The 13,997-nt window shown below is 41.0% G+C and overlaps 1 protein-coding gene across 11 annotated transcripts in view; it reads left to right on the top strand.

Annotated features, from left to right (window-relative positions):
- The window catches only part of RARB (retinoic acid receptor beta), a 324,032-nt gene that overhangs the window by 272,397 nt on the left and 37,638 nt on the right, over nucleotides 1-13,997 (top strand). For all 11 annotated transcript variants that reach the window (XM_061362674.1, XM_061362668.1, XM_061362669.1 and 8 more), the window contains one exon: nucleotides 4,982-5,123. In XM_061362674.1, the coding sequence (XP_061218658.1) occupies nucleotides 4,982-5,123 (142 nt within the window). The remainder of the gene's footprint in view (nucleotides 1-4,981; nucleotides 5,124-13,997) is intronic.

The following is a 13,997-nucleotide window of genomic DNA, read 5'->3' as shown; positions in this document are numbered from 1 at the left end:
GAGCTCACTCACAATAGCCCTTCTCTGCTGATTACCCTGTCCCTGGCTTGCAGCGCAAGTTTGCAGCTCATGGGCTCACCACATCTGCAAATACGATCTGGCATGCCCAATGCTGGCAAAATGTTTTGAAGACATTGCTGAGATCAAATGAGCCATCTCTTCATGCGATGTGCATAACCTGAACCTTGAATCGTCTGACTTGCCGAAATCAACTGGACAGTGAAGGAGAGAGGGTTGTATCCCTTTCAGATGCATCACGGTAGCAGTTCATGCTAACAATTCTTAAGACTTCATAAGCTTAAACACTTCACACTATTTTGAGGGCTCATCCTTGATGACCTCCTTTGTATTCAGATAGCCAGTGGCATATTGGCATTCAAAATATCACTGAAATAGTATTCTCTGCGGGCACCACTGTTGTGTGCAGAGCTCTCTTATTTTGGCAGGCAAATACAAAGAAAGTGAGCGGTGAGTGGGTTGAGGTGGGTTTTTTTATGGCATTGTTTGAAGTTAGATTGACTAGATAGGTTATTTAGGCCTAAGCAGCAGACCTAGTAAACTGGGTTTATTTGCTGCTTGATGTATATGGTTTCACATATCACTCTGCTTTCAGTGTGGCAGATAAGATAGCAACACAATTAAAAGTGAAAAATAATCTGCCTGCTCTGCCAGTGGTGGATGCTCAGAGAACACACGCTGATACAATAGATTTCTGAATAATTTATACTCAGCATTTTTTCCTTGCACTCGGTAAATGAGGACGCCTAATGTGGCATGGTCAGAGTGATACTCTATCTGTCATCCATTAAGATAACAAGATTGGTGGGCCTGGGAGGAGCGCAGCATGGTGCACAGAAAAGATGAGATTAAAAATTGAAATGTTTGTCCAAAATGCTGTGTACAAAGGGTGTCAATAGAAGCGGCTGTGAGGAACGGAATTATTGCAAAAGTGTGATTTCTGCAAAGCTTTGTTTTTCTTTGCTAAAATAAAAACACAAGATCCATATTCCTTTCAAAAGTTGTGGATAAAAGGAATATTAGAACAAATCACTGTTCCTGACAGACCTTCAGTTGCTTCCTCTGCTTTAAATTCAAGTACTTTGTAAGTGCTATTGAAAACAATTATGTATGGCAGTGATGCTTTATGTCTCACAGATTATTTTTTTAAATATATATAGATATTCATAAGACATTTTAGATTACAGAGAACTATTTGTGCTTGGTTTTGGCACAGCAGTGTCTCATCTCCCATCACAGGGTGCTAATTTGGGCAGGATGCTAAAAATCTTTGCATTGAAAATTGTTCATGTGAATATTCAGCCAAATTCCTTTCCAGGTGAATGTATTACAGTAAGTAGGAGCTTGTTTTCCAAGAGCCAGTAGGTGCTAGAAGTTGATTAGTTTATAAGCAATGATGGTTTGCTGTCTCTGAATTTTCTGACTAATTCTTAAGGTTAGGTCGCATTCAGATTTTCTTGGGCTTTGAAGAAGCTGATGGCGTTGTGAGATCAGATGGAAATCATCTGACAAAAAACAGCTGGAGGAAAACTTAGGCTTGCTTCTAACTTTGCTATATTTAGTGAACAGGCCTGTGCATTATACCTGTGCTACCTGTATCCCAGCCTTGAAATGGTTTAAATGTGCTTTTCTGTCTAACTGGAAGCAAGCTCCTGCTCTGCTCACCCTGTGTCCTGCAGGGTTTTCTCTCGGTGCAGAGCTGCAGGTAACCAAAGCAGGTGATGTCCAAACCCCCACAGGGGGATAAACAGGACACTGTCTGGTTTTTAACCCAGTGTCAGATTCACAGGATGTTTCTGAGCATGACCCTGCTTGCAAAACTTAGGGCTGAACAGGACAGGTTATGGAGGCGGGTGGGAAAATCAAGCCCTCACACTCCTTGCCCGCCAGTGCTTGAAATCCTGTCACTCCCGCTGCAGTGGCTTTGGTTTGGAGCTTGTATGCAGAGAAACAAAATCACATTTATAATCTAGGCATTCTTTTCAGTGCATGCCTGAAGGAAAATTTAAAGATAAATCTTTTGGGTGATGCCTTGCTGAGATTTTAAAATCAGCTTGCAACAAATCTCAGTAGAAATAGTATTCCAGTGTTGTCTTAGGGAAGAGTACAGAGGGAGTCAGCACTAGCATACTGTTGAGAAACATGTCGCTAGTTTTGGGCAGGACCACATTAAACCTTTTTTTTTCCTGACCATTTTATGTGAACAAGTTTATTTTTCTGTCTGTTTTGTGGGTAGCTCCAAGAAGACAATAAAATACAGGTGTTAAAAAGGAATTTGCAAAAAAACAGCAAAACTTCCACGATTAATGTTCTTGTCTGTATCTTTCACTCTGTAGGACTTTGACTGTGGAGGTTAAGCTGTTGAAGAAACTGCCTTCATTTCCACCTGGAGATCTTTCTCTGAGTTTGTTCTTTTTTAGCCTTTTATACTCGTAATGAGTTCATGAATGCTTTATAATTGCTGTCTGCAGAAGTTGGATCACTTTTTCTTTTGGACTGTGTGGTCAATGTTGTATGGTAATGACTGAGACAGCCTCCTCTGCTTTCCTTCCTGGTGGGCTGTAATTAAACCCTGGGTTAAAAGGATGCAGAACCTTGATCTAAATTACAGAACAACTGATCAGTCAGTGGGTATCATTAGCTACTGGCTATATTTTGGTGAAGTAGAGGTTTATTTAGAGGAGGCTGTTTCCTCTTTTCTCTGTATTGGGTGACACTTTTGAAGCTCATCTTTCATTTCGAGTAGTGTCTGTGTCAGGAAACCAGAAGTCTCTTGAGCATGGGTGCACTGCAGCCTCTGCCCCAAAACATGTGCAGGCAAAGAGGAGGCTGTGGGGGTTGGGTTTTTTTTGTAATTACTCCACTTGTTCAGCATGATGAGTCAACTGGGATGGTAGTTTTTGTTTGTTTGAGCCATATTGTTTTCTCCCCTCTCAGGCTGGTGGTAGAAGAGTGATTCCATCCGTGACTGTGGGTGTTAATTTAAGTGCAGTACAGGATCAAGCTGGGTGGCTTCAGGGAAAGATGCCCGTCTTGCCTTTCCCTGCCTTTTTCCAACTAAAAAGTGGTGAATGAATAAGCAATGCAGAGACCTTCAAACCAACACAGCTCACACTTTCTGTTTGTTGAATTAAACCAAAAATAGATGCTATAGACTCCTCACTGTTCTGGTTAGCATCAGCAGCAGTTGCCACAGAGCTGGGCATCTCAATTAGGGGAATATCAAAGGAAGAAAGTACTAAGTGAATATCACCATAAATTTTCTTCTTGGCAGGCAAAAAAAATGTACACACATTTGCTATGCTTTCCATTGCAAAGATTCAAGTAGTGTTAACAGTCAAAAGGATGGAATATAAAACAGTGTTATTGATGACTTAAAAGAGTTTTAATTGTCTAAACAAATAGCTTTAAATTCTTCTGTGTTTAGAGCTTAAGGAAAAGAAAGAAGTGAAGAGTTTTTATTTACCTCTTTGATGGTAGTATCAAGTATGTTCTAAGTCAGACGAGCTCACCTCAGGATGAGGCTTGCCGGTGCAATACCTGTGGAAAGGGGTTACGTGATTAAAATGACATTTTTCAGTTCTGAGTGAATCTGAGGTATTTTTATAACATTAGCATCTATATCATGTTGGGTGTGCAAGGAATTTATGGCTAGCCCTAACTGACTGTGCCTGCCCTACCACTCCCTGATCATATGGCCAGAAACTCTTAAGTTAACTCTGAACAACAGGGGTTTTGTCCTTTTTGCTACCTGCATATCTTGGTGAGTGTTTCTAGGAGAGCCAGTTTTATAGCTTCCTATGATTACACCTTTAGACAAATGCATTGTGGGCATGGAGCTATTGCCTGCTGCATGAAGTTTACTGTTTCCCTGTAGGGTCTAAACATGTGGCTCATTGCAGAGTTCTAACCTCTCAAGCCCTCCAACAAATACTAAATTGCAAACTGTTCTTCCATAATGCTATGATATTGACTGAAATTTGACCCTGGTGCTTGCTGAAGTGATTTTCAAAATCTGAGTGAGAAGGTTAAATAGTGCTGTCAAATTTCCAAATCTCTGTTGCAGAAATGCCTTCACTAAATATCTGTGGGTTGAGATCTAAACTGTAATGGCCTTTTTGTTGGGTTTTTTTACTCTTCATTATTACATGGTATTATCTGAAGTTTGGTTTTTCATGCAGATAGAGAAATAACTTGGGTTTTGCCTTTTTTCCATGCCTCCTAAACTTTATAGCTGGTTTGCTCCCTTTTATTTGTCAGAGGAACCCAGTCAAATGGTGTTCCTTAAGTATAAATGAGACCTCTAGTTTTCTTTAATTTTTGTTCAAGATCAGTGTAATTACTTGATTATTTTCACAGCTGTATCTGAATAAGAAAAAAAATGCTGTAATTGGCACCTTTTACAAGTTCACAACTCAATAACCTAGTGCTGGAACTCTTCCACCTGCAGAAGCCTCATTAATTGCTGTCAGAGTTCCAGCAGCTGAGAGACCTGGGTTTCTCATTTTACGTGCAGCATTCGAATTAGGGAATCTCTGCAGCAACAAAAATAGATGGGACCTTCAGGCTGAAAGAGGCTGTTGGTTGTTGGATGAGCGTTTGCCTTCCAAGTGGATCTGTTAGGAAGGCTGTTGTTTACCAAACTCATTACTACAGCCATAAGCCAAAACTATTTTTGTTTGAGCTTTTATGTAAAATCTGGGCCTTAATTTCCTGAATGCTGTTACTAGTTCTAGTTTTGTTTATTTTGGCTGTAGGTTGCATTATTTAATTAGTTCTTATTTAAGACAAGAGTCTTCTGTTTGAAGAAACAGTACTAAATTATAAGAAGACTGAGTCTTTAAAGATGCCATACTTGAGCCATAACTTTGAATTTATGTTATTATTTTAAAGCAATGTTAGTGCCTGTCTCTAAGGGTTATGGGAAGCTAAGAAGTTTGATTTCTTTTTTCCTTGATTCTAGGGCTTTTTCCGCAGGAGCATCCAGAAGAACATGGTTTACACATGTCACAGAGATAAAAACTGTGTTATCAATAAAGTTACCAGAAATCGCTGCCAGTACTGCAGACTACAGAAGTGCTTTGAAGTGGGAATGTCCAAAGAATGTAAGTTTTCTTCAGAAGCAATTCATTGTTTGTCATATCCTATGTATGTGTGCATATATATATATATATGGCAGTCCCAAGGGAGAGAAATATTTTGCCATTATGTTCTAGAAGCTGCTATCTGCATTTGTATGCAGAGAAAGGAGTATGAATTTTATACACAACTTCAGACCTGTACTTAATGAACTTTGCAGCCTAAATGCCATCAGTTAAGAACTTTTACTGCAACACACTGCCTGTGTGGGTGTAAGAATGCCTAAGTGGATAATTTTGCCAGGTTTTCTAAAGAACTACTGCAGAGATTCTTGCTTTAGACTGGATTATCCCACATGTGCTCTAGAAATAGCTTCTTGGGGCAAGGGTGTAAGCGAAGCAGCACTGGCTTCTTAAGCTTCTTAAGAGTTTTCCATCCTCTGTCTGCCATGAAGACCCGCTCCTGGTCTTGCTGGACCTGAGGTCAGCGCAGGCTATTATTTCATGAGGGCTTCCTGTTGGCGGGACACAGCCTTCTTCAGCCTTACACCTTCTCCCCTGTGCCAGTGCAGGTGCTTGTGGCAGGGGTTTTTCTCTTAGCAGTAGCTCCAATTTGTGCCCTTTTATGAAACTGATGGTAGAATGACCTTGAATCTCCTGTTCTTTCTAGTTGGAGTCTCTCCAAAAGGTAAAACAAGCTGGCAGTCCTCTTCTAAACATGCAAAGCCAGTAAACCTGATTATGTAAAGGTGCTGCCAAAGGATTTTCCTCTCCCTTCTTTTCTAGAAATCTCTGGTTTGCCCTTTAAATTAATGTTTTAAAAAATTTAGGTAGAAATCTGTGATTTTTCTTTTTCTAGTTTATCGATATCCCTGTCAAGCATGAAATGTAGCTAAAAACGTGTTCTCAAATCCCTATCTATGGGGTAATGATTCTGAAACCTCAGTTTTGACTGGAATGACTGCAGTAGCAAAAAATCTTTCATGTAATGATTTGCTTGATTGTTGAGGGATTTTACCTCTATCAGTGATGTTCCTGATTTTAGTCAGTCAATTCCAATATAAACACTTCCACATTCTCCTTCCTCTCCTCTCAGAGGAAGTGTTGAGGAGCAGAGAAAGAACTGGATGTGTCTTTAGGACTTCTCTGCAGCATTTCCAGCTCCTTTTCATGGAAATCTGAAGTTGCTGTTATTGAAAAGGGCCAAGATGAAGTTTCAACTGGAAGAGGAGCTCTTAAAATTTCCATGATTTCATTGTCTTTGCTGGGTTTTCTAGTTTCCTCATGTGCCTGAAGTGCACTTATCTATGCTTATGTATAGTTTTACTGGAGTGCAGACCATCATGGGAGTAAAGTAGAAGGTAAACTAGATACGAAGATGCACAAATATAAGAAAGAGGTGGATTTTATTGATAGATTTTTGACCACATGGATATCTCTGCACATGAAGCTTTTTTTTTTCCTTGATAAAAACAGTATAACGCAGTTTTGTAAGAGAAGAAAAAACACTTTTTTCACCTGAGGGCTTGTTGATCTTGAATTCTTAAGGATTTTATTCATTATGTCAAATAGTAATCTTTTTAAATGCTGTAACTTCTCACCAGAGTAAGTTTTGGAAATATCAGCAGTATTTCCAACATAACCAAAGTTACTTTGGGTAAAGTACAAAGACTTACTGCCTTTTGAATGATGGATTGTTTTCTCCCATAGGGTAGCTGGAGCTTTGCCAGCAGAAGTTAAGGTTTCAGTCTGCCTTTTTCTTTGGGTGAACTGAGTGAAATTGCCCTTTGGCAGTTGCCTTTATCTCAGACCACTACAGGTACTGAAAGGAGGATAGCAGGTTGGAGGGGGAACAGAGGATACTGGGGAGAAGTAAGGGATGTCCTCTGGCTGCATTTCTGCAGAAGGCATTTGCAGAGGAATAGAGAAATTATTTAAAATGTCATCACTTTGAATGCAGCGTGTCTTGTCTTCTGGGTTTAAGAACTAAGTCTGAAGTTATTCCATTTTATCCCTTCATAAACGGGAGCTTTTAATCTCTTAAGAGATTTGAAACACTTATTTTCTTATTTCACCTTCTTTCATACATGTCTCAAGGTTTCTACTCCACTTCTCTAGAAGTTTATGTAAACAAAAGCACATTTATCAGTGGGCTTTTTCTTACCAAATAGAGTTTTTTCTTTTACCCTGGTACCTTATTCACATTTTGGTTTTCTGTCTTCTGTTCCCTTGTAACAAGAAAGCCATGAACAAAGGACAGAAAAAAGTATCAGGGAAGTCTCATAGGGAAACAAGCCTGCAATGCTCAAAGCAGTCCCAAATGGGGAAATAATCGTGGTGGGCAGCTGCAAATAGGAACCTCAAGGTCCGTTCCCAGGAGCAAAGGAGGAGTAAATGCAGAGTTTCAGTATACGGAATAATCTGTTTAATGCTACTGTTCTGTGTTTATTTGTTCTGTCTTTAAAGGGCATGCAAAAGTACTTGCATATGTGACACTTTTTAAGCTTAATGAGCCTTACACACAATCATCAGAGATAAGATGAGAACTAGCTGCCTAGTCAATGTGATAGGTAAGCTTTTAGGGATGGAGGTGCAGTGTTTTGGAAGAGGTACTGAGTGCTCCTTGTATGCTTTTATCTTGTTTTAGAGAATGAAGTGAGATAGAAGGAATGCACCACATTTGCATTTCTTTATAGGCTGTTTTGTTCATGCAGGGGAAAAAAGTTACCTTTGACCTCTTGTTACTCCCCAGATCTGATCAAGACAGGTCAATAACAAAACTGCCTCCAGGGCAGGAGTGGAGTTATTTGCCTTGTGATGGTATCTGCAAGACCCACTGACACTGGATCCCACCAATGTAGGGACTGTCTTTCACTGTGTAGTCACTGTTGCAAAAGGTTTGTGCTCCAGGTAGACAAAACAAAAGGTGTGAGGGGAAACAACATAGTGATGACTGTTTTATCATCCTGCAGTGGGGCAAAACACAGCTGGAAACAAAGCCCTGCTGTCTTTCATGGTACCCCTGTCTTTCTGAAACTCCTGAGCTTGTGTCCCTGCAGCCTGACCTGTCCCTGAACACTTGGAGCCAGCCCCTCCACCAGCATTGCACTGGGTTTTGTATTTGTTGTATGGTTGTCCCACGTCAGTTCATGTATCCACAGGCACCATGCAAATGCTCCGCAGTGTGTAGGTGCAGCTGAGGCTCTGATCCCCACTCCAAATTATTTCTGTCCTCCTTAGCCTTCCAGCCTGTTAATTTTTTTAATTAATATGTAGACACAAATGGTGATCACACAGGATTTTATTGCTGCTGCTGAAGTAGGGAGGCTACTAAGGCTGACAGTGGCTCATTATGTGATGGAGACCCTTAGGAAACTAACCTTTGCCCTTCTATTACGTGATCTCTAAGCTGATGTTGAAGCACCATCCTTGGCCTGACCCCAGGTGTCAGCAAGCATCACACTGTTGCCCGGATGCATGGACCTTGGTCCTCGGGAGCTGGAGAGGGGTCATGCGTACAGCGCTGCCTTGTGCAATTAAGGGAGAATGCAGGAAGCTGGGCACAGCTCTCGAACAATAATGGGCTCTTTCAAGCAGGATGCTGGAACATATGCTTTCTAAGGTGAAGCCTGCCCCTAAAACCTAAACTGGGTTTACTGCAGGGTACAAGCAGGAAGAAAATGGAACTTCCTTCTGCCACAACTGCTCAGCCTAGCCCAGCAACTCTTCCACTTCAACCCTCTCTTATGAAATTTGCAGGCAGCAAGGACTGTGACTGTGCTTGATGATCTTTGGAGTCCCCCTCAGACGTACACCCAGGCCACATTCCAGGGTCTGATGCAGAGAAGTCTCATCGGCAGTGAGCTCTAATAGGGCAAAATTATAAAGGCACAGAATTATTGTTCCAGATTGCTTCAGTGCACTGAAGTGTAAATCTGCTTACAATTAGCCTCTCTGGAGGGAGGGAAGAAGGAAGGGAGGGAATGCAGGGAAATTACCATGAAGTGGAGAGAATCCAGTTTTTGTGCTCAGTATTTATTTTACTTTGGTTGGGTTGGGTTTTTCTTAAACTTGTACAGAAATGTCTGATACTCTTTATCACAGACTTGAAAGTCTTAGAATACTTGAATGTTCATGCTTCTAGGAAAGTACGATTGCATTCTGCTCCTAAGTAATAGAATGAATTGATACACTTATTTTAATTCTGGTTTTAAATTGGCAACCAGGAAATAGCAGCTTAAAGAACTGTCATATTTGTATTTTTCATCTTATATTCCTGCTTCATTTTCTTTTAGACTCCTTAGTGAAGTGTGTTTCTATCTCCAGTGAGTGTCTAGTCTGCATAGCTGTGTTTGAGAAGTTCATGCAGATTCCACTGATGTAATTTTAAAGTGTGTTAATTATAACACATGAAATCTCTGTTCAGAATATTATACTGAGAACTGAACTGCTTTTTATATTTATAGCCAAGAGAAAGCACTGGATTTAAGAAATATTTCTGCTTTGGTATGGGCTAGATTTTTAACTAGATGCCTAAATGCTACAGTGGCTGGGGGCTTTTTCAGGAGTTCCAGCATAGTTGCCTCGCCTGCTGACTTGACATGCTTTCTCGAGAGGCACAAGCTAAATATCAGAGTGGAAATCACAACCTCCTGAGTTCTGTGCTGGGACTAACTCCCCTCTCTAAACATTACAAGCTGATTAGCCTGGCTTTCCTATCTTGAGGCGTGAAAATGTTCTTTTACATGGGCTGGGGGACCTAGTATTGTTAAGTGCTCTGAAGGTGAAAGATTGTGAAAATACCAATTCTGAAGAGATTGAGTAAATAAATAGTGGGGAAACTATGCCCCAGCCATATAGATCACAGGTTTTTCATTCTGTTCGTTAAGGTTGGATATTTATTTTTTCATTCAGTTGCCCATCACATAGGAATGCTTGTGTGTATTTTAAGGCTGAGAAGGTGGGAGCTTTTAAAAGTTAATGCCAAATTCTTAGTATCACTGATGGGGAGATGTTTTAAGATGAGAGCAAAGCCAACATGAAGGGTTTCCTGGTAGAAAACCCACAGTCTGCCCTGTGGCAGAGATAATGCACACTTTCCTATGCAGGGTGGCTGAAAATGATTTCTATACAATTAAAATTCTCTTGTAGAGAACTGGTTTCTATTACTCTTATTGCACGTAGTTTTCCATTGTTAAACAAACATCGCTTGCTTTTCACATTGGTTTGGTGTCTTCAAAAAAGCTGGTCTGGTTTTCTTTTCTCCTTTTGGGGTCTGCTTCTTTTGTGTGTCAGCCTTTCCCCCTGATTTTGCATGGCTTTCACTTGCCAGCTTTAATGTTTAAAGGAGCAACTTAGATTGAATGTTATTATCCATAATTTACTCTATGTTCTGTGAAGATGGTTATGTAATAGCAATAATTGCATCAACTCACCTAATGAGCTTTCCCTCCAGTGCCATGTACAGCAGATTAATAGCCCATGAATTCATTTGCAGCTCGTTGTGCTTCAGAAAAGTATTTCAGGCAGCAATTAATAAACTGCTAAAGAAAATAACATAAAAAATGATTTTTTTTTTATTATGTTCACTCTCCAGCTGAACAATTTATTGGCACCTTTCATGATGCGGCTAAGTAAATTCTCTCCTAATTCTTCAAGCCGAGCATGATTAGTGAACCCTGCTTAACTCAAGACTGTTTAGTAATTAGTCTGATTTTTATATCCTGAAATGTTAGGGAAAAATATGAATAGTGTCTTAAGGTTCCCTTTTTCTTCCGTTCACTGCCTTTTAGGCATTACGCAAAAGCTGTAACTTTAAACCATAACACACTACTGCTGCAAGTTTATTTTTTTCCCCTTTCTTGTGTAGAAAACCCATAATAAGAACTGAAGACCTTGGTCAATAAACAACCCCTCGCACTGTTTCTGCACTGCCTGTTGTCAGCTCCAGAGCCCCATACCTCCCAGGTGGTGGGATGGAGTCCAGAGCAGAGACCCGGGCAGGGTCATGGGTGCTGTGGCCCAGGGGAAGATAAACTAGCGGTTGAATGCCACTGGGAAGACAGATGATGGGAGAAAGGCATGGAAAGAGAAGAGAGATTAGGGAAAGTCCGGTGTTTTGCAGCATAAAAGGGAATTGAACCCAGAAGGAGAAGAGCAGCGTGAGATTGCTGAGGGCTTTGAGTGAGATTTTAGGGCTTTGGCCACCTCTGTAGGGGGGTTGTCAGGGGGAAGGGAGCAACACCGTTGCATATGCCAATATAGCCAGGCTGCCCTAGAATTACTTTTTCCATGCCTTTTTTGCTGTTGTTGGTTTTGATTGAACATCTTTATCAAGTTTTTCTTATTTTACATAATTTCCTTTTCAAAAGAAACAGCTATCTTCCCTGCCATCCAAAAGAAACAGTAGGCCTTGGCTTGCCTTTAGAAGTAGTAAAAACTATCTATATTTTAAAACCTTTTCCCTCATTTTGGGCTCTTGAGGACTGAGTAAGCATAAAGGGAATTCCTTCAATAACTTCATACAGAGATTGATTACATGTCCTCAGCTGGAAGGTACATTAAGGCTTATTCACTAAGGTATAGCTACCATGGTGAACTTTCATCGCTCTCTGCTGTCTCTATGACAACATGGATCCTGGCAGAAGTTACCAGGGCTTGTGTGCTCTCTGCAGCCCTTGTCTGCATCCATCAATCCTAGTCCTCGGCAACTGTAAATGTGTGCCTCTCAAGGTTTTGCTTAACAAGGTGTTTTATTAAAGTTGTGACACTTCTGAAGTTACTCTGCTAATCATTTGTACTGCAGTAGCTGACCATGCTTTTAAAGAAATGTGCATTAAGAAAGGCAAAAGTGTCAATAGTATTAGTAGACTTTCTGAACACCACTTGATCTTGTTCCATGGAGGAAATTCAGCTGAATGGCAGAGAATCACTGTACAAGTAACTTTTCTTTCACTATAGATGAAGCCTGGAGGTAACTAAAGCCAGTGAAAAGTCTACTGTGTACAGTCTAACTTCCCTGTACACCTGCAGCATGCTCCAAAGAAGTACATGTTAGTGGTCAGTGGCTCTAGCAAAGTCCTCAGACTTGATTGAACCCTTTCTTTCTTTAAAAGGAGCACATTTTAATCAGAGCCCATGGAGTGACTAATGCCTGTCAGTTGATGCTAGCAGCTCGGGTTTCCGATGGTTTTGCCATGTGCCACCTTCTCCAGAGGTCCGGCTCTTTCATGAGAGTGTTACTGGCACTGACACAAGTGGAACTTCCCATTTTTTTATTTCAGACCTTTGGGATTTTTTAGGGATTGTCAATGTGCTTTCCTCAGTCAGCTTCCCAGTAAAAGGCATTTGGGCAGATATCTCTTACAAAGCTGCTTCTTAACATGAATCTGGTTGTTTCTGTAGGCTTTTTCTGTTAATTCTTGTCCCGTCCCCCGCCCCCCTCTTTTGGGTTTGGGGTGTCCATTGGCAAGTAGTAGCAGTAATCTGGATTGTACATGTAAAGACACTGGCTCTATGCATTCATGTTGCTATTGCAGGTAGACTTTACCTCTTCTTGACTGTAGCATTCCAGCCGCTTTCATGGCAGGCAAAACCCTGGATTACCCTTTCTGCCTTGTGCTGTGCTGGGCAATGCTGCTGTAAGAGCAGATGGGAAACCTGGAGGTAGCCTGGCCCTGCTCAGTCCATGCATTCCGAAGCACGGGGCTGAGACCACACTTGCTTGGTCATGCAGATATAACTGCTGAGACCCCAATCCCATGACCTCAAAAGCTTTGTTTCAGAGCTTCCATTCTTCCTTTATGTACTCAGTTCACTGCTTTGTATTCTTCATTCAGATCATTTTCCTGTTCAGAGGCACAGGCATCTTTGATGCATCTCTTTCTCCTAATTGCCATTGCACCATGTGAGTTGTACTTTCTATACTGGCACCTTGTGGCTTCTTGCATATTTCGTTTTTTCTCTGATGCTGGTTTTTATTTTGGGATGTTGATCTGAAGGATGGAGAAATGACGATGAGATAAATATCAGTCTGGGAACGAGCAAATGGCCAGTGTCTTGAAGCTAAACATGGATTATTTGGTTGTCAGGCCAACCTGAAAATGTTATCTACAATAGCCAAGGTTCATGAGAAATGCAGTAAATTGTTCCCAAGAGTCCTGGGAAATCTGAACTGCAGCAACCCAAATGTGCCTGAAGGACTTGGTATCAGATGAGGCACATATTTGGTCCTTCCACTTAGAAGAAACATCTTCCTGATGATTTATATCTGCAAACTTACTTCTTTGTTTTCCTGGTGATCACTTACTGGAGATGGTCTTGCATAGAATAGGTGCCTCTGCAGAAGGCAAAGAAACAAAACTTATGCTGGCCTCTCAGTGGAAAGCAGATCCTGTGCTGATGGTGTGGAAGATAGAAAGCAGGCGCTTGGAAACCAGTAAGTTCTCAAAGATGTGTTAGGAAGATCATAAGTAGATGAGTCCATGAATTTCCCTCTGCTGCTGTCAGGCTCTTATGGCTTGCTTTCATCCATTGTATGAATTGTTAGAGCAGAGGGAGTTTTCCATTGCCATGCTCGTGATAAGCCGGCTGACACATTGCAGCTCCTCCTGCTGGGATGCTGGCCCTGGGACGGCACTCTAAAAATAGCCTTGATTTAGCTGGACATGGTATCACATGCTCAATTTAAATACATCAGAACAGTTAATCTCTAGTTCTTCAACACTTGTGTGGGAAGTGTACAGGATTTTTTAAAGTTAGATGGCATACAAGCAGTGGAAACACCCTTCTATCCTAACTTAAAACACTCAGCTTTGAAATACTATGAAAGATTGTAAGGTACTAGGATTTTTAATTTCCTTTGGTCCAAAGTGAACGGAATTGGTTTTGCCCCTTCTCATC

This window comes from Neopsephotus bourkii, unplaced genomic scaffold (genome assembly GCF_033783945.1).
Source record: "Neopsephotus bourkii isolate Nb327-2 ecotype Australia unplaced genomic scaffold, CSIRO-AGI_Nbou_v1 NB_1132, whole genome shotgun sequence".
Classification (NCBI taxonomy): Eukaryota; Metazoa; Chordata; class Aves; order Psittaciformes; family Psittacidae; genus Neopsephotus; species Neopsephotus bourkii.
Note: the sequence above shows the minus strand (reverse complement) of the source record. Positions and strands in the feature narration are given on the sequence as shown.